Source organism: Corythoichthys intestinalis, chromosome 13, assembly GCF_030265065.1.
Source record: "Corythoichthys intestinalis isolate RoL2023-P3 chromosome 13, ASM3026506v1, whole genome shotgun sequence".
Lineage (NCBI taxonomy): Eukaryota > Metazoa > Chordata > Actinopteri > Syngnathiformes > Syngnathidae > Corythoichthys > Corythoichthys intestinalis.
The window spans coordinates 49,060,387-49,085,998 of record NC_080407.1 but is presented as its reverse complement, the minus strand read 5'-3'; the positions used below and the strand labels follow the sequence as shown (position 1 = coordinate 49,085,998).

The following is a 25,612-nucleotide window of genomic DNA, read 5'->3' as shown; positions in this document are numbered from 1 at the left end:
GGGATTTTATAAGGGAACGACTTTGAATTTTTTGATGCCACTGCTCATGGAGACTCATATATGGCTAAGGTAGGTGCCTGTTTTGGTTTTAAGTCGGTAGCAGCTTTGGTTTTGAAAATAGGCCCCCTACGAATCGACCCAGTTTCCAGTGTCATGTCAATAGGTTATGAAGTCTATGGCTAGACTTACAAGCAAATATTACAATAATTCTTCTTTATTATACTGCCATCTGTTGGCCAAGTTACATACACCAATTAATTTTGCTACACTTTCTTCTTCTTACTCAGCTTCTTGTTACAGCATGTATGTTCTCATTCTACGCAGAGGATGAATAACATATGACTACATTGTCTATCTACGCACCCGTCGTGGTAGCTCGGGTTAGCCTAGCCAAATCAGAATGCTAACACAAAGGCCCCACTCATAGCGCTCGCTCACCTTCGACCTACATACAGCCTCGTCACGCAGTTAACTTTTTAAAAGAATCTTTTGAATTTTCAGGCGTGACTTTATCAAGCAACTTCGCTCATCCCGACTAAATTTTGCACGGCGAGAACACACGCACGCACGCCTGGAATGTACTGATAATGCACAGCCTGTGCGCCACGTGACTGTCTGTGATGTAACTAAAGGCAAGCGAGTTTAAATAAACGGCCCACTTATTCACGGGAATCACATGACGAGGAGACTCTGAACTCTTATCAGACCCCGTGTGGAAAGGTCGCCCTCGGGGACGTGTGAATTAAGACAGAGTGAGGCTATCGGGATTCGAATCTCATAAAGGTTTATGTGGGTGTTGGTTGCTGACTAGCTATAATCAATGACTGCTTTGTTCAATAAAAATTCACAGATAATAGCAGTGATAAATTGACTTATTAATAGTATGATTATATTTCCTGGGTGGCTCCTTGTGCAATTTTGAATTCAAAGTCCAGCAGAGAAGTTCAATTAAACTTTGATACACATTTTCAGGATTTGGAGGTGGGGGGGGGGGGGGGCGCCTTCAGACAACATTGTGAGAGGTCGACCGATATATCGGGCGGCCAATATGTCGCACCGTTATTTGGACTTTTTTCCAACATTGGCAGATTAATAAATAAAATTGGCCGATTTACAAAAAAATAAGCCGATTAAAAAAATGATTTTGATCAGGCATCTGTGTGGGAAACTGTGGCTGCCGCTGACTGATGGTATGACCCCGGAAGGACCCCGCAGCAGCTTGAAGGCAGGCTTCTCCGAGCACCACTGCCAATGATGGTTGCTAAGAAAATCCATCAACCATTGCGGGTGGAACAGATAATAACAGTGGCTACGGTATACATATTTTGAATTTAACTATAATGAACATTTCTAGATTAGGTGGGAATGGAAGCTAAGTAATGCTAATAATGCTAGCAACCTACGCAGAGGATAAATAACATATGACTACACTGTCTGTCTACATACCCGTCGTGCTAATTAGGCATAGCTTGGCCAAATCAGATATTTGGACTTTTTTCCAACATAGGCAGATTAATTAAATAAAATTGGCCGATTTTCAAAACAATAAGCCAATTAAAAATTTATTTTGATCGGGCATCTGTGTGGGCAACTGTGGCCTCCGCTGACTGATGGTAGGACCTCGGAAGGACCCCGCAGCAGCTTGAAGGCAGGCAACTCCAGGCACCACTGCCAGTGATGGTTGCTAAGAATATCCATCAACCGTTGCGGGTGGAACAGATAATAAAGGTCGCTACAGTATACATATTTTTATTTCAGCTATGAGTATTTCTAGATTATGTGGGAAAGGAAGCTAAGTAATGCTAACAATGCTAGCAACCTACCCGTATGTAAAGCATCATTTCTATATGTATTTTCTTTTAATATACAATATATGTTAAATCACCATGCAGCTAATCAAATGTCAGATAAATAATGGGTCTTAATATGAGAAAGGTTCAAAGCCACCAACAGAAATGTATACAGGATGACCATAAGCGGAGTTTGACTTTTGTGGGAGGAGGGGCAAATAATATTGATAACCCAGAAACGCAGTGTCAGCAGTAAAATTAACTTACAATATGTAAATATAAATCTTGACACTGTTCCTGTTCAATCCTCGGTTCAAGCTCAGTTGTTGTTGACACTTTTGAAAGCTTAAAAAATTCAAAATATCCATCTTGCCTCCTCAGGTGTGGTTTAGTCGAAGTTACTGGTTCTTAACCTGGGTTCGATCGAACCCCAGGGGTTTGGTGAGTAGGTCTAAGGGGTTCGTCGAAGATTAGGACACACAGGGCCCCATTTTCGTACATTGACTAAAGGCAAAGTGTCGTTTTAGACGAAGTTTTGGACAGGTTTGTCCCCCATTTCCAAGCTCACCGTAATTCCATTTTTTTTCAACTGCTAGCTCTCTATCTAATGGGAGGAGAAACTGGTTTGCTCAGCGGAAGGTTGACCTGTACTTGGTATGAGGAAATGTATATATATAAAAAAAATCATTTGTCTATTTGCATATTATACACTTTAATAATTATAGATGATGCAACAATGGAACACTAAAATGAGAACATAGACATGAAAAGCATTCAGACATTAGCTAGCTATGGCTTAGCCATATCGGTTTTGAATTAAAAGAAAAAAAAAAGCTTTATTATTTAGTTCCAAAAGGTGCGGTGTATGCATATTTGAAACTTGTGGGGTTCAGTACCCTTGGCAAGGTTAAGAACCAATAGGCTAAGCAAGGCAAAGAACCGTCCCAAGCATGCTAGTCACATGATTTATTTCAAAAAATAATATTGACCCATTCAGAAATCATTTCTTGGATTGGTATGCTGAGCAGGCACCATTGACTCGCACTAGCTTAGCCACTCAGGAGCCCTGAAACGAAATAAATAACAAACTGCAGGGAATTTGTCAAAATCAACTCTACCGGCTAATTGTTTTATGTCAAAATAATTCTGAACTTCTCCCTTTAAATGATGTATTACTTTTTTTATTTAATTTTAATGACATTTTTCGGCCACTGTGCCACTGCCCCCCCCCCCCCCCCCCCCCCCATCTCTGCCTATGAATGGTGTGCAGTTACATTGAAGCTAAAAAAACACAAGAAGTCGTTTGTTATGGTTACTTTGGATGATTCTATCACTATTATTCTACTATTCTATCATTATTCTAAAATAATAATAATGATAACAACAATAATAAGGCTGTGACACACACAGAAAGACAATATGATAAAGCATAAGAGACATAACATTATTAAGACAAACTGGGGGGGGGGTATTCATGTTATTCATGTTAACTTGTACTTTTTTTTTATTTAAACGATTTTTGTTGGATTATGGAGCAGTGCACATACACTCGAATGCTAAATTTGCTAACACGGAAGTAAACCGGAAGTACAGTGACGTAACTGTGAATCGGGCTTTCGTTTACTACTAATGTAGTCGACGTCCAATCCATACGAAGTGATTTAAATGCATTAGACGTCTGCTAGTGAAAATCTTATTGACATTCACTGCAGGAGTGTGTTTCGCACTTATTTTTTTAACTCTATTATTACTGTTATGATGGTATAACTGGAGTTTGACGTACTAGTTGCGTTTCTGATGCAATACCCTGGCGGAAGGAGCCAGTATCTAGTAGCAGGACGGCGGAGGTTTGCCTCGTTGCCTAGATACCAACTCGGTAGGCGGCGCATGAATCGCCGTGATCATGGTGAAACTGGTTTCCTTCGTCGGCCATTTTGACTCAGTGGCTAGCACTCACTCAAAGGGCCGACATTCCGCTAGCTCGAGCCCGAATGTCGCCATTTTCTCCGTCGCCGCTGGAGTGGCAGCGGACCTGAAAACAGCGCCATTTCTGTCGGCGTCCATGATACGCTATGCTACCGCAGCGGATTCCTGAGCCCGAGCTCGGAAAGGCAGCGAGAGAGAAGTAGCCGCTCCCCTTTCGGTGTTCCTCTCCTCTTCAGCTGCTCGCAGGTACGTAGAGCGGCTTGTCGTTGCTAGTTTGGTGCGCCGGTGTCTTATTTTGATTCCCCACGCGTTAGTCGCCTTTAGTGGGTGACGACATGGCGCACATTTTTGAAGGGGGCAACTGTCAGTCCTCCTCCTCCTGGTCGTTCCTTCGCTCAATCCGGCGACCTCGCTCCTAATTCGGGGTTACGTTCGGCCTCTCCCGACATTTCACATGCCTACTGCCCACTTCCGAGTAAACGACACGGTCGAATGTCAGCGGGTCGCCGACAGGCTCCGACGGTGTCGCGCCTGTCAGAGCTCGAATGTCACCGCGCTAATTTGCCGGACATTTGGCAAAGCGAAAGCAAGAAATATCGAGTGTACACTCCCAAAATTGTAGCTCGTCACGTTTATGTTGTCCTTATGACTTGCAAAGATGAGGTATATGATTAGCTTGTTGGCTAGCATTAAAGGTCGCTGGTTCAGCTAACCTTGTTTGACTCCACAGACATGCTAGCATGCTAACCGAAGAGCGCAAATTGACAAAACTGTCGAAAACGTTGATCAATTCGGATTCGCACTTTCGATTAATTCAGATTAATCTCTTTACACGACACCGGTATTTTCAGATTATTCCAGAAAGTACTCAATGTATTGATAATGAAAGTATTTTTTTTTTTACGTTCAAATGTAGATTAAATATAGTGGTGCTGCAATGATTAATCGATAAACTCGAGTATTCGACTGGAAAAAAATATTCGAATTAAATTTTGCTGCCTCAAGTAATCGTTGAGTTAAAGTGGCGTTGTAATGGTTTGTTTTGAAAGTGTTTGCATTTAGTTTTATTGATTTGGGTGGATACACTGCTCTCTGGTCTTCCTTATTTCACATGGCTGAATCCAGCTGCTCCCTGTTAAGACCAACATAAGCTAAGTTTTTGTTTGAGCTGTTTTTTTAATGCATTTGTAATTTAGTTTAAAGGTATATTTAGCCGTTTTTTGTGGGAATATGTGTTTGAACTATTAAGAGCATTGTAAAAAAAAAAAAAAAAACTTGGCATTTTATAGCATTTAAACTATTAAGTTAGCCAATTGTTCTTTTGTTGTACATATATCCGCTTTTATTTATTTTTTAATACCGTTTGATGCTCAAGTCAGGTATTTTTTTATGTTACTTATTCGATTACTCGATGATTCAAACCAACCAGTTTATCGATTAATCGACTACTAAAATAATCGATAGCTGCAGGCCTAAAATATAGATTCTTATAGACTTCAGATTATCGTAGAGTCATTAATCTTTCCTGTACGCAATAAATATACATATAAAGTGGAATTAAAACAGCTTTCCATAAATGGTAATCTCAGAAAGACCAAATTAGATGTTTAAGCAACCCTAGGTAACTTTTCAACATTTATAAAATATTTTCACAACATTTGTGAGGATATGTCAACAAACAACTAGTTGAATGACCTCTTTTATATCTTGAGGGGGTCTGTATTAACTTTGGGTGGGTTGCACGAACCCTGCCACAAAAAACAACAACAAATGTGCTACGTCACTTCCATTTATTTTACGTAAAAATTTCAAACTATGATGCTAGTCAGTAAGAAAATGTAGCAGCCGCCTTATCTAAACAGCTTTCCCGGTGAAAATTCTCGTGAATAAATGCTTAAATCCCTGAATTCTTTACAAATATGGATGTAAAACAGTCGCGATTCTTGGTCTAAAGCAAAACAACATGCAGTTAGCATTTATTTTACGTAAATATGTGGAAGTACGATGCTAGACTGTTAATGTTAGTCAATGTAGCGGCCACCTTATGTAAACAGAGCATTTCCGGTGAAAATTCTTGTGAATAAATGCTTAAATCCCAGAAGTCTTTATAGATCTCAACGTGAAACAGTCTCGATTCTTTGTTAAAAGAGCAAAAAAAAAAAAAAAAAAAAACGGGTCCCTGCCTGTCTCATACACAAATTTATTTTCCAGTCTTTTGAAAAGGAGTAAATCTCGCTCGGTAACCGGCAGCATCCATCATTACGTTGTACGTGCGCCCGTTAAAGGTGTCCGGGTGGCAGACGTGTCTTGAATTTCGTTCCGCTACGAGCGGCTGTCATTAAGTTATAAGGGAAAATCATCGTTTTTGAACATTTATGAATCGTAACCGAATCGCGATGCATCTAATAATCGATTTTTTTGGCACTCCCTTAGTTAGACTGCAGCATGTGACCGACTGCTAATAAATGAAGCGGAGTGTTTGACGGCCCCCTTCGGGAAGGGGTGACTCAGTGAGTGGGGGATATGTCATGTCAATACATTATGAAGTGGCAAAACATAAGAGCTTTTGTCCACCAACGGCGCTGAAATTGACCAAAACTGAAAATTTACCTAGTTTTGCTTGAAATGAACATTATAATTTCTGTTTGTGAGTCAATTCATTAACTAATACAGTGGGGCAAATCAGTATTTAGTCAACCACTGTTATTGTGCAAGTTCTCCCACTTGAAAATATTAGAGAGGCCTGTAATTGTCAACATGGGTAAACCTCAACCATGAGAGACAGAATGTGAACAGAAAACCACATTGTTTGATTCTTAAAGAATTTATGTCCAAATTAGAGTGGAAAATAAGTTTTTGGTCACCAACAAACAAGCAAGATTTCTGGCTGTCAAAGAGGTCTAACTCCCTCTAACGAGGCTCCACTCGTTACCTGTATTAATGGCACCTGTTTTAACTCATTATCGGCAAAGACATCTGTCCACAACTTCAGTCAGTCGTACCCCAAACTCCACTATGGCCAAGACCAAAGTGCTATCGAAGGACACCAGAGACAAAATTGTAGACCTGCACCAGGCTGGGAAGACTGAATCTGTAATAGGTAAAACGCTTGTTGTAAAGAAATCAACTGTGGGAGCAATTATTAGAAAACGGAAGACATACAAGACCACTGATACTCTCCCCCGATCTGGGGCTCCATGCAAGATCTCACCCCGTGGCGTCAAAAATGATAAAAACGGTGAGCAAAAACCCCAGAACCACACGGGGGGACCTAGTGAATGACCTACAGAGAGCTGGGACCACAGTAACAAAGGCTACTATTAGTAACACAACGCGCCGCCACAGACTCAAATCCTGCACTGCCAGACGTGTCCCCCTGCTGAAGAAAAAACAGAAAATCACATTGTTTGATTTTTAAAGAATTTATTTGCAAATCATGGTGGGAAATAAGTATTTGGTCAAGACCAAAAGTTCATCTCAATACGTTGTTATGCACCCTTTGTTGGCAGTAACGGAGGGCAAACGTTTTCTGTAACTTCACAAGCTTTTAACACACTGTTTCTGGTATTTTGGCCCATTCCTCCATGTAGATCTCCTCTAGAGCAGTGATGTTTTGGGGCTGGCGTTGGGCAACAGGGACTTTCAACCCCCTCCAGATTTTCTATGGGGTTGAGATCTGGAGACTGGCTAGGCCACTCCAGGACCTTGAAATGCTTCTTACCAAGCCACTCCTTTGTTGCCTTGGCTGTGTGTGTGGGATCATTGTCATGCTGAAAGACCCAGCCACGTCTCATCTTCAATGCCCTTGCTGATGGAAGGAGATTTTCACTCAAAATCTCTCGATACATGGCCCCATTCATTCTTTCCTTTACACAGATCAGTCGTCCTGGTCCCTATGCAGAAAAACAGCCCCAAAACATGATGTTTCCACCCCCATGCTTCACAGTGGGTATGGTGTTAGTCGGATGCAATTCAGTATTCTTTCTCCTCCAAACACGAGAACCTGTGTTTCGACCAAAAAGTTCTATTTTGGTTTCATCTTACCATAACACATTCTCCCAGTCCTCTTCTGGATCATCCAAATGCTCTCTAGCGAGCCGCAGACAGGCCTGGACGTGTACTGGCTTCAGCAGGGGGACACGTCTAGCAGTGCAGGATTTGAGTCCCTGGCGGCGCATTGTGGCACTGATAGTAGCCGTTGTTGCTGTGGTCCGAGCTCTCTGTAGGTCATTCACTAGGTTCCCCCGTGTGGTTCTAGGATTTTAGCTCACCGTTCTTATCATTTTGACGCCACGGGGTGAGATCTTGCATGGAGCCCCAGATCGAGGGAGATTATCAGTGGTCTTGTATGTCTTCCGTTTTCTAATAATTGCTTCCACAGTTGATTTCTTTACACCAAGCGTTTTACCTATTGCAGATTCAGTCTTCCCAGCCTGGTGCAGGTCTACAATTTTGTCTTTGGTGTCCTTCGACAGCTCTTTGGTCTTGGCCATAGTGGAGCTTGGAGTGTGACTGACTGAGGTTGTGGACAGGTGTCTTTTATACCGATAATGAGTTAAAACAGGTGCCATTAATACAGGTAATGAGTGGAGCCTCGTTAGAAGAAGTTAGACCTCTTTGACAGCCAGAAATCTTGCTTGTTTGTTGTTGACCAAATACTTATTTTCAATTCTAATTTGGAAATAAATTCTTTAAAAATCAAATAATGTGATTTTCTGTTGTTTTTTTTTTCCCACATTCTGTCTCTCATGGTTGAGGTTTACTCATGTTGACAATTACATGCCTCTCTAATCTTTTCAAGTAGGAGAACTTGCACAATTGGTGGTTGACTAAATACTTATTTGCCCCACTGTATCTTCCAAAATGCACTCTCCCACCAATTTATCACTGTTTGACGTCCAATCCATTTGAACTTCAAATGGTTGGGCGTCAATACCCATCAATTGTTAATTAAACTAGCTAAAGTAGCGTCAAACTGGGCTTCCACTGCAACAGTGTTAGGCTCCTGCACACATTTAAGCCTCTTGTCTTAGCATTGCCCTTTCGACGTCTCCTCAGTGTAACCCGTAACCGGCCTCTCTTCGGCCAATCAAAACGGCACGAGCTCCATTTAAGCCGCCGAAACACGTGCGTCTGACAGGAAGTGTTTTCCTGACACTTGCTTTCAAAATGTCATCTTTTCAACTGGAGTAGGTTCACTGCCGTTAACACGCGTTTAATTGATTCATCGTGCGAAACGGTTCGATGATCTTGCAGTTTTTAAAGAGAGGCTTGCTCCCGTCTCCGCGGCTGTGAATAGGCTTTTTGTATTACGTTCTTTGCAAAAAGAGGATACGTTTGCCCTGTGTTTCAGGTGGCGCTGGCGAAGCGATCGCCGCAACATGGGTGACTCCGAGTGACGTGAACGCTCGCTGTTTTGCTGCGCAGCTGAGAGTGGTCAGCCGCATACGCCATGCCTGATGAATAAAAGCGCCCTTTTTGCTGAAAGCAAGGGGAAAACGAATCCCACATGCCGCCTCAGGTAGAACCCCTTCCGGAGTGATCGACCCACCTCTCTCCCCGAGGTTCTGTCTCGCCTCCCTCTGCACTCTTCTCTCCCCGACCACCAACAAACGACTCGGCGCGATGGCGATGCCAGTCCGCCTGAGAATAAGCAACACCTGAGGTCTCATGCGTCCAGTGAGCACCGATTCAGACGGTCCTGCCCCTCCCGAGAACCTCTCTCGCCCCTTCCCGCCGCCCGCTTCGAAGATGTCCCTGCTCCAGTCACTGGGTCCGGTGCAAAGCTGGCTGGGCCAGGAGTTAGAGAAGTGCGGGATAGACGCCATGGTCTATACCCGCTACGTCCTCAGCCTCCTCCTGCACGACAGCTACGACTACGACCTGCAGGACTACCTACACGTAAGATCTTTCCGCTCGTGGCGCACGTGAGCACGCTCAAATCTTTTCCGATTTGTTTGACAGGAGAACGACATCTTTTTGGGCTGGGAGAAAGGAAGTGGGAAGAAATGGGGCAAGAGTAAGAAGAAGGGAGGGACTGACCTGAGTCTCGAGGAAATGAAGAAACAAGCGGCCGTGCAGTGTCTTCGCTCTGCATCTGATGAAGTAAGCTCACTCGACCTGTCATTTATTTGGACGGTAAAGATACAGCAAGGTTTTCGAGTCACGTCAAGTTTTCTTTGAAAAGAATTGCTCCCGGAAAATATCTTGCAAGTTTACCGGGAAAGTATTCTGCGAGTTCACAGTGACTCAACGAGGGCTATCAACTAGTAAGCCTGTCCCGATATGCAATAAGTCAAATTATCGCGCGCTAATTCCGGGCTGCAATTTGTACGTGTGTGTGCTGCGTGCACGTGCGTGTTGATTGCATACGACTCCAAAAGACTCCAGTTCCTTTCACAGATGTTTTTTGGCCATCAACACGCTGTAGAATTAAAGTTCAGACATGCAAAATAAGGGAACATATCCATATTAAAAATTGTAAAACGTGAACGTAGCTACATTGAAGCTAATATGGTACTAACCACTTTAGTCTGCAATAAAACATCGGCCGTCTTCTACAAATTGCAAAATTCCTGTTAAAAGGCGACATTTCAAACCTGAAAACTCGCTGGATTACAGCATTTGCGAACAAATCTATTACTGACACCACATGCATGACAAAATGTGAAGTGCACTTTGTAAATATACTGTATATATATATATTTTTTTTTAATGAGTGTAAAGCTTGCGGTTTGGGTTTGGCAAGCGTAGTTCTGGTGAACATTTCAAAATAAAACGCTATGTTCTACGTTTGAAGATTTCCAGATGTAATTTCACATACTTCAGATTCTAAACTCAGAATATATTTAAAATGTCACCACCCATGATGAAAAATATGATTGGCAATCATTATATTATATGATATTATAAATCATAGACTTCATTTCCTATTGACATGACATGGGAAACGGGGCCAATTGGTAGGGGGCCTATTTTCAAAACCAAAGCTGCTTACGACCTAAAACCAAAACAGGCCCCTACCTTAGCCATATATGAGTCTCCATGGGCAGAATTTCTTGATGCCGCTAAGTCGTTCCCTTATAAAATTCCGATTAATTATTTTTTTATATAAGTATAACACAACTTAAAATGGCAAAAAAAAAGTCTCAGGTTTTACACTAGATGCACAAAAATCACCGAATGCAGAGATAATCACCTATATTTTCAGGATCAATAGCAATATTTAACATACTTTAACAGTTTTTGACCAAAATAGCAACTTAATTTTTTTTTTTTAATTCACTGCAAGTTTTCAACAGCTGATAAATCACTCAATTTAACATCAGAAACTTAATACTTCAGGAAACATGCAGAATCAATTATAAATAATACACAAATAGATTATTAATAAATTCTATATACATTCACAACTTATCATAGAATAGAATAGCCCTTCATTAGAATAGCCCTTTATTATCATTATACGCTATATACTGTTGGCGAATGAGGCTAGCGGCCGCCTGACGTAAACAGAGCTTTTCTGGCGAAAATTCTGCTGAATAAATGCTTAAATCCCCGAATTCTTCATAGATATGGATGTAAAACAGTCTCGATTCTTGGTTAAAAGCAAAGAAACCGTGCAGTTAGCATTTATTTTATGTATATTGTCGAAGTAAAAATCTACTCTGATAGTGAATAAGGCTAGTGGCCGCCTGGCGTAAACAGAGCTTTTCAGGCGAAAATTCTTGTGAATAAATGCTTAAATCCCCGAATTATTCATAGATATGGACGTAAAACAGTCTCGATTATTGGTTAAAAGCAAAGAAACCGTGCAGTTAGGGTTTATTTTATGTATATATAGGTCAAAGCCCAATGCTACTCTGTTAGCGAATGAGGCTAGCGGCCGCCTGATTTAAACGGAGCTTTTCAGGCGAAAATTCTTGTGATTAAATGCTTAAATCCCTGAATTCTTCATAGATATGGATGTAAAACAGTCTTGATTCTTGGTTAAAAGGAAAGAAACCTTGCAGTCCGCGTTTATTTTACGTAAACATGTCGACGCACAATGCTACTCTGTTAGCGAATGGGGCTAGCGGCTGCCTGACGTAAACAGAGCTTTTCTGGCTAAAATTCTTGTGAATAAATGCTTAAATCCCCGAATTCTTCATCGATATGGACGTAAAACAGTCTCGATTCTTGGTTAAAAGCAAAAAATCCATGCAGTTAGCGTTTATTTCACGTAAATATGTCGAAGTACAATGCTACTCTGATAGTGAATGAGGCTAGCGGCCGCCTGGCGTAAACAGATCTTTTCAGGCGAAAATTCTTGTGAATAAATCAGGGGTTTTCAACCCAGTCCTCAAGGCACACTGTGGGTCCTGGTTTTTGTTCCAGCCGATCCAGCAGAGACAGTTGAACCAATGAGGCTTCTGCTAAAACAAGCCACACCTGACTGCAATCAACTGATTGCACTTGTAAAACACCAGATTGGGGAAAAAGTGTTGTCATCTTGTTTGGTAAGAATGAAATCCTGCACCCACAGTGTGCCTTAGTGGAATAGGTTGGGAACCCCTGGAATAAATGCTTAAATCCCCCAATTCTTCATAGATATGGACGTAAAACAGTCTCGATTCTTGGTTAAAAGCAAAAAACCGTACATTTCGCATTAATTTTACGTAAATATGTCGAAGTACAATGCTACTCTGATCGTGAATGAGGCTAGCGGCCACCTGGCGTAAACAGATCTTTTCAGGCGAAAATTCTTGTGAATAAATGCTTAAATCCCCCAATTCTTCATAGATATGGACGTAAAACAGTCTCGATTCTTGATTAAAAGCAAAAAACCGAACATTTAGCATTAATTTTACGTAAATATGTCGAAGTACAATGCTACTCTAACTCTGTTAGCGAATGAGGCTAGCAGCCGCCTGACGTAAATAGAGGTTTTGTGGCGAAAATTCTTGTGAGTAAATGCTTCAATCCCCGAATTCTTCATAGATATGGACGTAAAACAGTCTCGATTCTTGGTTAAAAGCAAAGAAACCTTGCAATTTGCGTTTATTTCACGTAAATATGTCGAAGCAACTACTACTACTACTGCTAATTGCTACTCTGTTAGCGAATGAGGCTATCGGCTGCCTGATGTAAACAGAGCTTTTCTGGCGAAAATTCTTATGCCATATTCGCTGTTACCACTAGGGGGAAGTGTATCCAACCAAATGAATAAAACTAAAAGGAAAAACTTTGCTAAACAAACCGTTACATCACCACTCTAACTAAGAATACTGGAAGCATCAACACTTGATTCCTGATCGAGTCACTTGAGTTAATCGATTAATCGATGCAGCACTAGACTCCACAAAACGTTCGCAGGGTGAATAGGGGGTTGGGTCTTGGCAATCAGTTGTCCAAGTGCTGCTCTACGCTGTCTATTTTTTAACCGGCACATGCTACATGGCATTGCAACAGTCATTTGGCGGTCAGCTGACCAGCCTTAGCACAATGATGTAAGAGGAAACTATGCCGGATGATGTCACAAGTTTGCTACTGTTTTCCTTTTTCAGAACTCTGGAATCGAAAGCTTGGTTGAGGAGCTTTGTTCCAAACTTAGGGACATTCAAAACAAACAGAAAGGTTTGTTGGTTTCTTCTTAATCTCATTTGGCTGTGATGTTGTATATCTTCATATGTTTTTTTTGTCTTGCAGAGGAAAAACCGATCCAAAAAAAGTCTGATGGCGCTCTTTCTCCTAAGCGAGGCGAGTCCCCCTCTTCAAAGGACCAGGTGGAAATGTAAGAGGCGTCTTGACCGTTGTGTATTCAGTAGGGCTGTCATCTCTAAAATATGCCATATTTTTCTGTAAATTATATACTCTATACTGTAAAATGTTGGAATGGAAAGATAAGACACAAGATGGATATATACATTCAACATACGGTACATAAGGACTGTATTTGTTTATCATAACAATAAATCTACAAGATGGCATTAACATTATTAACATTCTGTTAAAGCGATCCATGGATAGAAAGACTTGTAGTTCTTAAAAGATAAATGTTAGTACAAGTTATAGAAATTTTATATTAAAACCCCTCTTAATTTTTTCGTTTTAATAAAAAAAAAAAAATTCTATCAAAAAGTAAACTAGTAGCCGGCCATTGTTGATGTCAATAATTACTTACACAATGCTCATGGGTGCTGAAGCCTATAAAATCAGTCGCACCCGAGCGCCAGCAGAGGGCGGCAAAATCCATAAAACACAATTAACAAGTGGGCATTTCTCTGTACTGTCATTTAAATCTGTTTGAGCGGGACGTGCGTGAATTGCGTCAAATATTTTAACGTGATTAATTTAAAAAACTAATTACCGCCCGTTAACGCGATAATTTTGACAGCCCGAGTATTCAGGCAACTTTCATGAAAAGCGATTTGCTTGTTCTTCAGGTATTACGAGGCCTTCCCGCCTCTGTCAGAGAAGCCTGTTTGTCTCCAAGAGCTCATGACCGTGTGGAACAAAACCAAGGCCTGCACATACTCCAGTTCATCATCCTCGGCCGCTCCGCAGACCAGCACAGACACTTCCTCCCCAAAAGATTGCAACAGCGAGTGCGAGGCTACCAAGGAGCGGAACGCGGAAGTACGCGGCAACATCACCGGCGCGGCAAACGAGAGAGGCCAGCAACGCCGGAGCAAGAAGGAGAAGGAGAACCGATACCATGGCGGCGCGGCGGCAGAAGACAAGAACGCGCTCCACCCCAAAAGGCAAACGAGACACCGATCCGAGGGGAAGTTTCGGGCCCGATCCTGGTCTTCCGGGTCTAGCGAGGCGGGCTCGAGCTCCAGCGGGAACCAGGGTGATAAGTCGCTCAGAAGCAAGGCGGTTCGAGTGAGGCGCAAATCCAGAGAGGCTGGGAAGACGAAGCGACAGCGCAATAGTGGACAATTGAAACTTCAGGTCAAGGAGGAGCAGCAACGGAATCCGGGAGGGAGAGTTGCCACTGCGGGCGTGGGGAAACCACCACAGCTTTACAAAAAGAGTAGGCGATCCCTTAAAGAAATTTATAAAGATCCGGTCCGGGCGCAGGCCAACGAGATGGTCTTCGAGGAGCGAAACGCAAAGGAATACATGGAGGAGCCACTTTGGTACACCGAGCCAATCACAGACTATTTTGTACCTTTTAGCAGCAAACAAAGCAAGCTGGAAACAAAGTATCGAAGCAAAGTTAGCTCTCCGCGAGACTTGGCCTCGTCGGCCGACGCGCCTTCGCTACCCGAGAGAATCCAGGGAATCTGCTTTGCCAACGAGAACCGCCAGAGAACGTACCTTGCCGCCGGCTCCTTTGTCGACGGTCACTTTGTGGAAGCGCCCGGCGAAGCGGAGGATGAGACGGCTCAACTCATCGGGACCTCAAGCTGCCCTCAGCCAGAGGATAGTGGACATTTAGATGACAAGCATCTGCTAGAATGCACCGACTTCTATGAAGTTGATATTTATCAATCCATATTGGATACTAGTGCCTCAGACTCGTTACGAGAGAGCCGGATCCTCGGCATGATTCGACAAAAAAGCAAAGAGCAAGAAGAATCTTTAGTGTTAGATGGCCTGGAGCGGCAAGGGAAAAGTGCAATAAGGGCAGACTTGGAGGAAGCTTCGGAATCCTACGGCTTTCTAACGGAGGATCTGGACAATATGGCTCAAGTCTGGGGGTGTTACTCGCCGTCTACTTCAGACGACATAGATGGAGAAAGCTTCATGGGCGAATCGCCTGTTCGCCTCTCCCCACTCCTTGATAGTGTTTCCTTCACTCTGAGTAATCTTTCCGGAAATCTGGCGGAGCGGCAAGTTCCCCAGGCCACCAGCGAGCCTTCGTCTCGCTTCTCTCTTTTCGAGCTGCAGTACGACAGTCCCACTCTTTCTTTTCCCCGCGACCCGCTCTCCGTCGTTAACGAAAGCAACGCCGATCCCGCTAGCTGTCTCGACCCGCACTCTCATAAACAGTCTCGTTTGCTAATATGGACCAAAAATAGTGCCTTTGATGAAACTGAACACTGCTCAAACCTTTCAACCCGAACGTGCAGTCCGTGGTCGCATTCGGAGGAGACCCGCTCGGACAACGAGCACGGGAATGATCCGGCGGCTCAGATGGGCGCTGAAGAAATCGATTGTATCATCCCTCCTATTTCTGGTGCATATCTAGCGGATGAAATCTTGGACTTCTTGCAGGACGACTCTGGGCACAAATGTGAAGAGGCTGGGATTTGCCAGAGTTACACCAAAAAATCCAAGTTGGAGTCCCTTTGCGGAATAGCGCTGGAAGAGGACGAGAGCAAGCAGTACAGCGCCGGAGTTTTCTGCGATAACTCGACGCGACGGAGGGGCGAGTACGGCTCGGGAGTAATCAAAGACATTTGGTCTGCTGTCGGCGAGGCCAAGCTGGCGGCGTCGAGGCAAGGTAGCGAGAAAATGAGCGACAAGGTGTTTTCCCAAGACTCTGGAGGTTACCGCGGCAGCTGTCTGGAGGTGCAGGCCAATGGCGGCGCAGTTGAGGGACCTCAGACAAAAGCGGTGCAGCGCTCAGAGTATCACTTGTGGGAAGGAAAGAACGAAGAACAGGACTTGGCCAAAAACAAGCTCTCCAAATTGGACGCCGCCGGCGATTACATGACTCCGTCCAAGCCGTGGGACTTGAGAACAGATAAAGACAGTACATCTTTCATCATCGGCGGGGTGTACGGAGAGTTTAAGACGTTAAGTTGCGATAAGAATTGGGCCGTCGTTCCGCCGAACGAAGCTCACCACAGCTTGCTACAGTCCGCGTCGGCTTCTAGTTCTGAAATGCTGGATGTGTTCGTGAACAAGGGCGGCTGCTTCGCTCCCGGACACCGGCGCCTGCGGAGGCCTCTGGTGTCTTTCGGTCAAAGCGAGCACGCCGTCGCCGGGGGCCGAGACGGATGGAATAAGGGATTTTCCTTCATCTTCCGCGAAGATTTGCTGGGATCCTACGACGGCTTGCGTAGCAAGGAGCAACCGTACCCGTTTGCGTCCTTCGACCTGAACGATCCCTTCTCTAAGGTTCTCCACGTGGAGTGTTCCTTCGAGCCGGAGGACATGGCTTCCTTCAGTCCGGGGTTCAAGCCCAAATCTATCCTTTGCTCCGACTCGGAGAGCGAAGCCCTCTGCCCGCAAATTTACAGCATCAACCAAACTCAGTACAGGGCCATCCGCATTTCCCCGAGGACTCATTTCCGGCCGATATCGGCCTCCGAGTTGTCTCCCGGCGGCGTGAGCGATTCGGAGGCCGAGACCGACAAAGACGAGCCGAGTTTTCCCGTCCCGCCGCCGGCGGACGTCTTCGATGATCCTCAAGCCGATCTCAAACCGCTCGAGGAGGACGCGGAATGCGAAGGCCCGTATTACGGAAAGTCCGAACTGGAATCTGGTAAATTCCTGCCCAGGTTAAAGAAGTCGGGCATGGAGAAGAGTGCCCAGACCTCTCTGGATTCACAGGAAGGCCCAGGCGTCCTCCTGCCCATCGCTGAGCAAGAGAGATGTTCGGACTGCCAAACGGAGGGTCAAGTATCGCCGCAAAAAGAGGAATCCCCGGGGGGGAAACAGACCTATCTAGGTCAACTTCCGAAATACAGGATTGCGTACGACTTTGTCGGAAATGTGCCAGAGGTGAGTTGTTTTCCCCCAACTTTGCCAAAGTGGGCGACCCGTTATGTAACCCATTTTGTCCTGTTGTGTTCAGTTCCCTCTGTTGAATATAAGCGGACAGGGTGGAACTGGGAGCCAGGACGACGAGTGCTGGTGGCAGAACGCACTCTGCCCGCCCTTGTTTCCTGGATCTTAGTGTACAGGTAACACTCTTTAAGACCTTGAGACACTAGAGCAGGGGTGTCAAAACTGCCATCCTGTCAAAAGTAGCCAAATAAATTCAATATTCAGGGTTTGTACAGGTCCTTGAAAATGTTAGTCCAGTTCATTTGAGTAGTTTGGTGTTAAATCAAGCGAACAGTATACAAATAGTAGTCTTTAAATACATACATGTGCATTTACTGTGGTTTAGTACAATACTTTTCTCACATAACCAGTTTTTGTGTCTCGGCTTCGTCGCTGCTAGGACTCGGGCTACTCATTTAGCTCTCAATTATCTCCCCTTGTTCAACAAAACAGCCACTTATTTTAATAAGTAGGAGAGATTGTAATAGCCTTGTAAAGTACGTTACTAGTTTAGGCGAGAACGGAATAGTTTTCACACAAATGCACATCTAGATATCATTTAGGTTAGCAATGGAGCTGTGATATTTTTCCAGTGTCCCAAACTTAAGTGCATTCAATATGGTTTTCTCGGCCGTGACGTGTGTGTATCCATCCACCGAACAGCATGCTATCTAGAGCTGTCCCGACTAGTCGACGTCATCGATGATGAAAATGTGTCGACGAGCACAACATCCCGTCGACGGTTAATGAAGGGTGAAAAAAAATACATTCTTAGAAAGTTGAGAATGTCAGACGCTCGGTATGCAACCGGGGAGAGCGGCACAAAGCAAAAAAGTGCACCAGAGTAGGCAAAACGTATTTCAACGAAACAAAGGATGTTACACTGTTGTGTCCTGTCTCTTCAATGCCAAGCACGGCTGCACGTCGGCTGTGAATGAACACCTAAAGCGCTGTCACCTAGTTGTAATTTTGGAAGACAACAGGAGACAATTACAAGCTGGCAGATTGTGAGTCCATTTATTGCACGGTAAATAAAAATGTTGCCACTAGAGGGCATTGTATCCACCCAAATCAATAAAACTTATAAACGCATAAAATAAAGATCTAAGTGCAACAAAAGAACAAGTGGCTAACTTACATAGCAAAAGTCCGCTAACTTAAATGCTATATAATGGTAACTTTTTAAAAATACTCTTAACAAATTGTTCAGATATATTTCCACAAAAAAAAACAGCGAAAAATACCTATAAGCTAAATTACGAATGCATTAAAGAAAGCATTAGCTTATTTTGATCTTAACAGGGAGCAGCTGGATTCAGCCATGTGAAATGAGTTTTCACTATTGCTACTAGAGGGCAGTATATCCACCCAAATCAATAAAACTTACGAATGTATAATAAATAAATGAGGATCTAAGTACAACAAAAGAATAATTGGCTAACTTAGATAGCAAAAGTCCCCTAGCTTAAATGCTATAAAATGCTAACTTTTTTTTTTTTTTTTACATTGCTCTTAAGAAATGGTTCAAAGACATATTCCCACAAAAAACGACTGAATATACCTATAAACTAAATTAGGAATGCATTCAAAAAAACATTTGCTTATGTTGGTCTTAACAGGGAGCAGCTGGATTCAGCTATGTGAAATGAGTTATATTCACTGTTGCCACGAGAGAGCAGTGTATCCACCCAATTCAATAAAACTTATAAATGTATAAAAAAATAAATAGATGAGTATCTTAAGTACAATAAAAGAACAATTGGCTAACTTGCATAGCAAAAGTCCGCTAGCTTAAATGCTATGAAATGCTAACTTTTTAATTTTACAATGTTCTTAACAAATGGTTCAAAGCCATATTCCCACAAAAAACAGCTAAATATACATATAAACTAAATTATGAATGCATTAAAAAAAACATTAGCTTATATTGGTCTTAACAGGGAGCCGCTGGATTCAGCCATGTGAAATGAGTTTTCACCGTTGCCACTAGAGGGCAGTATATCCACCCAAATCAATAAAACTTATGAATGTATAATAAACAAATAAATGAGGATCTAAGTACAACAAAAGAATAATTGGCTAACTTACATAGCAAAAGTCCCCTAGCTTAAATGCTATAAAATGCTAACTTTTTTTTTTTTACATTGCTCTTAACAAATGGTTCAAAGACGTATTCCCACAAAAAAACAGCTAAATATACCTGTAAACTAAATTACAAATGCATTAAAAAAAACATTGGGGAGTATGTCAGACTCTCAATGTGAAGCATTAAAACTGTTCAGACTCCCTGGGCACTTCCATTCTCCGTGTCAAACAGCTGAACAGGACAGGTAAAAAAAAAAACAAAAAAAAAATTAGCTTGTATTTGTCTTAACAGGGGGCAGCTGGATTCAGCCATGTGAAATGAGTTATTTTCACTGTTGCCACTCGAGGGCAGTGTATACACCCAAATCAATAAAACTTATAAACGTATAAAAAAATAAATGAGGATCTAAGTACAACAAAAGAACCATTTGCTAACTTACGTGGCAAAAGTCGGCTAGCTTAAATGCTATAAAAGGCTTTTTTTTTTTTTTTTTTTTACAATGCTCTTAACAAAAGGTTCAAACATGTATTCCCCTCAAAAATGGCTAAATATACCTATAAACTAAAATAGGAATGCATTAAAAAAGCATTAGCTTATGTTGGTCTTAACAGGGAGCAGCTGGATTCAGCCATGTTAAATGAGTTATGTCATATTCACTGTTGCCATGAGAGGGCAGTGTATCCATCAAAATCAATCAAACTAAATGCAAATACTTTCAAAACAAACCGTTACAACGCCACTTTAATTAAAAGAATACTCGAAGCAACAAAATTTAATTTGAATCTTTTTTTCTGATCGAATCACTCGATTTAATCAATTAATCATTTGCAGCACTAGTCGTCACGGACAGCAACGTGGCTGATGGTTAGAAATCCAAATAGTTTTTGAACGCGACACGATTTCCCGCGGCACACCGGTTGAAAAACGGCGGGTTAGCCGACATAACAGCATGATTTGACTTCCCTTTTCTAGAAATTCTTGACATTGCGGCTGTCATTTTTCCAGTTTTTTCTTTTTAAAAGTTCCAATTTTCTCTTCCAGGGAGCAGCAACATTTAAGTTCTTCACTTGGCGAAGCGGACTCGCGTCGGCAAGAGGAAACGTCGCTCAATTGCGGCGACCGGACCGCTCCCAGCTTTTATTCAGGTTCATCTCCGAGCCACAAAAGCTAAGCTAATTTCTCGCGCTTTCCACGCTACTCCCACACGCGCATAACTGCTGTTTTTTTTTTTTCCCCTAATGACTAACTCGATGCTTGTGTAATCAATCAGATCGAAAAAAAGATAAAATAGGATCACAAAAAAAAAAAGATTTTGCGTTTGAGTGACGCCACGTGAAGCATTTTCGAATCTTGCAGCTAGCTAGCTAGCAACTATCCACTCTTATTTCACTTTCGCGCCCGCTACCATCTTTCTTTTCAGCTACAATACCGGATAGTTAGTGGCGTCTGAATGGTTGTGCATGTGCGTTTGCCAGGCTAGTGTCACTCCTTTTTTTTTTTTTTTGTTTTTTTTTTTTGTTTGTTTTTTTGTCCGTGTGTGCGTGTATTTAAACAAAATTTGCCGCTAAAACAGCCGCAATCTTGTGCGCTAGCGCTCCATCTTCTGGTGAGAAAGTACATTTTTTTTTAAGTTTTGAGCTTGTTTTCTCTGGTTTGTTTGGATGAATTTATGAAAGAAATGGAGAACGCGTGCGGATTTTCTTTCTTTGCAGAGTTTAAAAAAAAAAAAAAAAGACTAGTAGATGAACTCTTTCGGCGCCATTGACGATGATAGACGTCAAACCGCGTGGCTGTTTGAATGAGCTTTGTCACTAGTCGCTGATTTATCATTCATTCACCGCCAGATTTTTTTTTTTTCCTCCCTTCAGATTGGACGTCTATTACCGTCAATGGCGGTTAATGTAACATTTGAGTCGTCGGGCAAAATGTACAAAAAATGTGGCAAAAAAAATGTCAACCTGGTTAAGCAAAAATGACAAAATGCCATTATTACACTACAAGGTGCGGTTAAATATTATTTTTTATGAATGGTGTGTTTTTCCTTTATTATTTGGCTCGACATATATCTCGTTGAAATTTTGAGTCATATTTCGTCAACAGAGTTGTCACAGTAAGAGCGATCGTGCGTATTTTCTCAATTCCGAACAACAAAAAAAGGCAAATTGGAGTCCAATGTTCAAGTGTATTTAAAATCTGCAGGGTCAAAACGAAGCATTTTTTTCAGTTTTGCATTTTATAAATCCCCCTATTTTCCCTAATTGAAGCTAGATTGTACTTTTTTTCTGGCTGAAGGGAAGTCGAAGGGGCTTATTTTTGAGATTCTCAAGCACAAAATTCCCATCGGTGCGCTTTTGCTCGGAAACGGAGGTGTCAATGTGGAGTTCGAGGCCGACTTCAGTCATCAGACACACTCAGGAATTTTTTCATATACTTTCATAAACGTGATCTAAAATCAGCTTTGACAGAAACTTTTGATTGTAGACGCCACGTTGACATTTCCAAGCAAGCCACAAAGATAGGTTTTTATTTAGAGCTATATAGTTTAAGGAGAGGAGGGAGATTTAAAAAGAAAAAAACTATATATAAATATATATTGAAAAAAAAAAAGCCATTGACTGCATAAGCAATGTGTATGGCTTTTCAAAAGCCTCCAAGGTTTCTATGCAATGCTTTGGCGCTTGTAAACCTTCAAGTGGAGAGAAGATTATTGAATTTTGCATGTTGTTTTTTTTTTTTTGTTGTTGACAAAAGGACACCTGTGTTTATTGGAAAAAAAAATAAAAAACAGGGGTCAGCTGAAAATGCAGCATGCAAATTTCTTCAATCCACTGTTTGGGGACTTAAGAGTGAGTTCATTGATCAATTCGAAGGTATTTTGGCCCAATCGGGACTTTTTGAAAGTTAAGATTTGAGCTTTATTGAAGGCGACACAAAGTGGAGTGTCTGAGTTTAACGTTAAGCGCTTAAAAACGAACACGAAAGTAACAGAACATGCAGTTTATTTTCCTGGAAAACGAGAGCGACCTTCTTGTTTAGGTTGGATGGCGTCGTGATTAGAAGAACATGAACTTGTCATTTCATTCCTTCCTATTTGTTGTGCCCATCCATCTCCCACGAAGTAGCCGTGTGTGTTCTGATTTCATGTACACCCCGAGTAAATGATTTTATTTCATTGTGGATTTCATTAACATCTAATAAAAGGGTCAACTAAACTCTATTTGTCTTCTTTCGTCAAGTTTTTATGTCGTAGCGCAACTTCGTGTTTCGAACGATGGCCGCCAGTCCAAATGGATTGGAAACAGAGGTCGGTATTAATGGAAGGAATCTGACCTTTTTGGCCAGAATGCCGGTACCACGCCAGCTGAATCGCCGGACCCGCGCTAGCACAGATCCAACGACCCGGGCCAGCTGAACCCGGCCAAAAGGCCAAACTCTGCGCGTTCACCTTAGTCTTGACGCCTTGTACTTGTCAGGGAAATTCAATTTTGAACTCCCTAGACAAGTGTCAACTCGATAGCTCAATGAGAAATGAATTAGACCCAACTTTGCTTCGAAGGCTTTATGAACAAGAGCTCTCGGGTACAGACGCGGAGCCACGCACAAAGCGTCCTCTCCGCATGTGGACAAAAGAGAAAGGGCATGCCTCTATTTATGGGTTGACATCATAGAAACAAAACCGAAACTTACTATAGCATATCCTGGTAAAAACACCTCAAGTTATGACCTTGAACACCGGCTCTAGCTAGAACGATGATGAGCTCAGTCTGATAAGCCACAGTCACCCATTGTATTCATTCAAGGCATATTGGAAAACACAGGAACATAACAGCCCATATTTGGGCATATTGTGAGACAGTCTACAATAGTTAAGGCTATGGGAAGGCACACTCAAACAGGTTAATATAACAATGATGCTCTATGCGACAATGTTCTCATGCAAGCATAACAAAATCATACAAAATATGATGTATAATAGTTTTAAGCATGAATAAAATTCTCTGTCAGTACTGACTCCATTTTGAAAGCTGGAAAAAGACTTCAAAGCACAAGTTGACAATTTATTCTAAGTTGACAGCAATCATATAGCACAGAGGGACCCAGGTGAGGATCCAAGGTCACCATATCACAAGTCAACAAAAGGTTCCTGAGAAAAAATGGCCACGATTAGTTAAAAATTCAGTCTTTATTCTGGAAGTTTTAAAATTTTTTCTTTCATAGTTTTTGAAAACAAAGGTTTGAATCAAACGATGTATCACTTGAACTAATACATATGAAAGTTAGTTAAAAAAAAAAAAAAAAAAAACAATATGGAATCACTCCATTTTGAGTAGAAAATACAGACACACACAGTCAATTTCCTTTCCTTAATTGGACCCCTGCCTCATATTAGATCTGCTCGTTATTCAGCAGTTAAAAACATTGCAGTTATCACACCTTGGAGGGCTGCTGGACCAAGTGGATTCACTAGAATCATGGCTCCAACAAGAGAGATGTCTTTTGAGACCAAGGAGAGGATTATCAAACTTCTTGAAAAAGGTAACGTTATACGTATGGTTGCCAAAGATATGGGCTGTTCACAGTCGACTATCAAAAATCTGGACCAAGTACAAACCGCATGGCAAGGTTGTTTAAGTTAAGCGTACTAGTAGACCGAGGAAGACATCCAAACGTCATGACAACTAAAGGCCATATGTCTTGAAAACAGAGAATGTACAACAAGACACATGAAGAAGAAATGGGAGGAAGCTGGAGTCGAGGTATGTGACAGAACTGTGCAAAATCGCCGAAAGGAAAATTGATTTTCATTCATGAAAGCTAAAAGGAAACCATCATTGACACTTAAACAGAAAACAAGACTACAATGGGCTAAGGAGAGGTAATCTTGGAATGTTTTCAGTGATGAGTCAACAATCTGCATTGGGCAAGCTGCCGCATGCTGGAACTTTTGTTTGGTGCCGTTCCAGTGAGATTTACAAAGATGACTGCCTGAAGAAAACATCAAAATTCCCTCAGTCCTGAATGATATGGGGCTGCATGTCAGGCAAAGGCACTGGGGAGATGGCTGTGGTTAAATTTTCAATAAATGCACAAGTTTACATTGAAATTTTAGCTTTCTTATCCCTTCAATTGAGAATGTTTGGCGATAATGAAATAATTTTCCAAGATGACAATGCATTAGGCCTGAACGATATTGGAAAAAACTATTGTTGCAATTTTTGGGGGGTTTGCGATATTAAAAAAATATATTTTTAAAGAAATTTTCTCTAGATGACTTGAATAGCTGTTTGGAAAGACTTTGGATGACTCACCATCACCACAGTGTACACTGTACAGTGATCCTTCGTTTTTCACGGTTAACGGGGACCAGAACCCGCCACGATAAAAACTGCGAGGTAGCGCCCCCCCAATTTTTTTTTTTTTTTTTTGTGTGTGTGGTTTTTTTGTGCTCAATGTATTCAGATTTAGCATTGGAAAGAGATACATATAAGACATGTTTTTTCTCACTTTTCCCCCCCAAAGTGATTCAAAAAATGTATAAAAATAAATGGTTTTAAAGCACTTCAAATGTCATAATTATGATCAATTTAAACATGTGTCCAACCAAATCATTTTTGAACAAGAATAAAGTACTGTAGTAGAAAAATGCTTGGCTTTATTAAATGCTTCTGTTTATCTACCTTAGCTGTGACTCTTGGAGTGACATGTAGAAATTTCAAACTCATCACTTCTGGCATTTATTTTATATGTCTCCAACGTTTCCACACACACACACACACACACACACACACATTCATTCCAGCGCGGCTTCTTTGCAGAAACTGTTTAACAAGTTAAACGATGATTGACACATTGCTCCGCTTTTTTGGCAAGATCAAAGACAACGAGCATCATTAACTTTAATATGCAAGTGCTGCAGTGACTGAGGAACAAAGGGCTGAGAGAGGGAGGGTGTGAGGCGGTGCGCAGAGCAGACAGCGAGACGTATGTGGATTAAAAAAAACTATCGCACGTGCTTGCGAATCGCGATAGCGATGTTTAAACGATATATCGTTCAGGCTTACGATGCGTCATGCCACAGAGCTACAACTGTTAAAGCATTCCTTGG

At 42.0% G+C, this 25,612-nt stretch overlaps 1 protein-coding gene across 1 annotated transcript; it reads left to right on the top strand.

The window, feature by feature from the left end:
- Positions 1 to 3,719: 3,719 nt before the first annotated feature.
- On the top strand, positions 3,720 to 22,721 carry kiaa0232 (KIAA0232 ortholog). The gene is made up of 8 exons (XM_057855971.1): positions 3,720 to 3,962; positions 9,070 to 9,617; positions 9,681 to 9,821; positions 13,262 to 13,331; positions 13,404 to 13,488; positions 14,141 to 17,375; positions 17,449 to 17,557; positions 20,548 to 22,721. Exons 2-7 carry the CDS (start codon positions 9,387 to 9,389, stop codon positions 17,548 to 17,550), a joined length of 3,864 nt encoding a protein of 1,287 aa, XP_057711954.1. The 5' UTR covers positions 3,720 to 3,962; positions 9,070 to 9,386; the 3' UTR covers positions 17,551 to 17,557; positions 20,548 to 22,721.
- Positions 22,722 to 25,612: the final 2,891 nt, after the last annotated feature.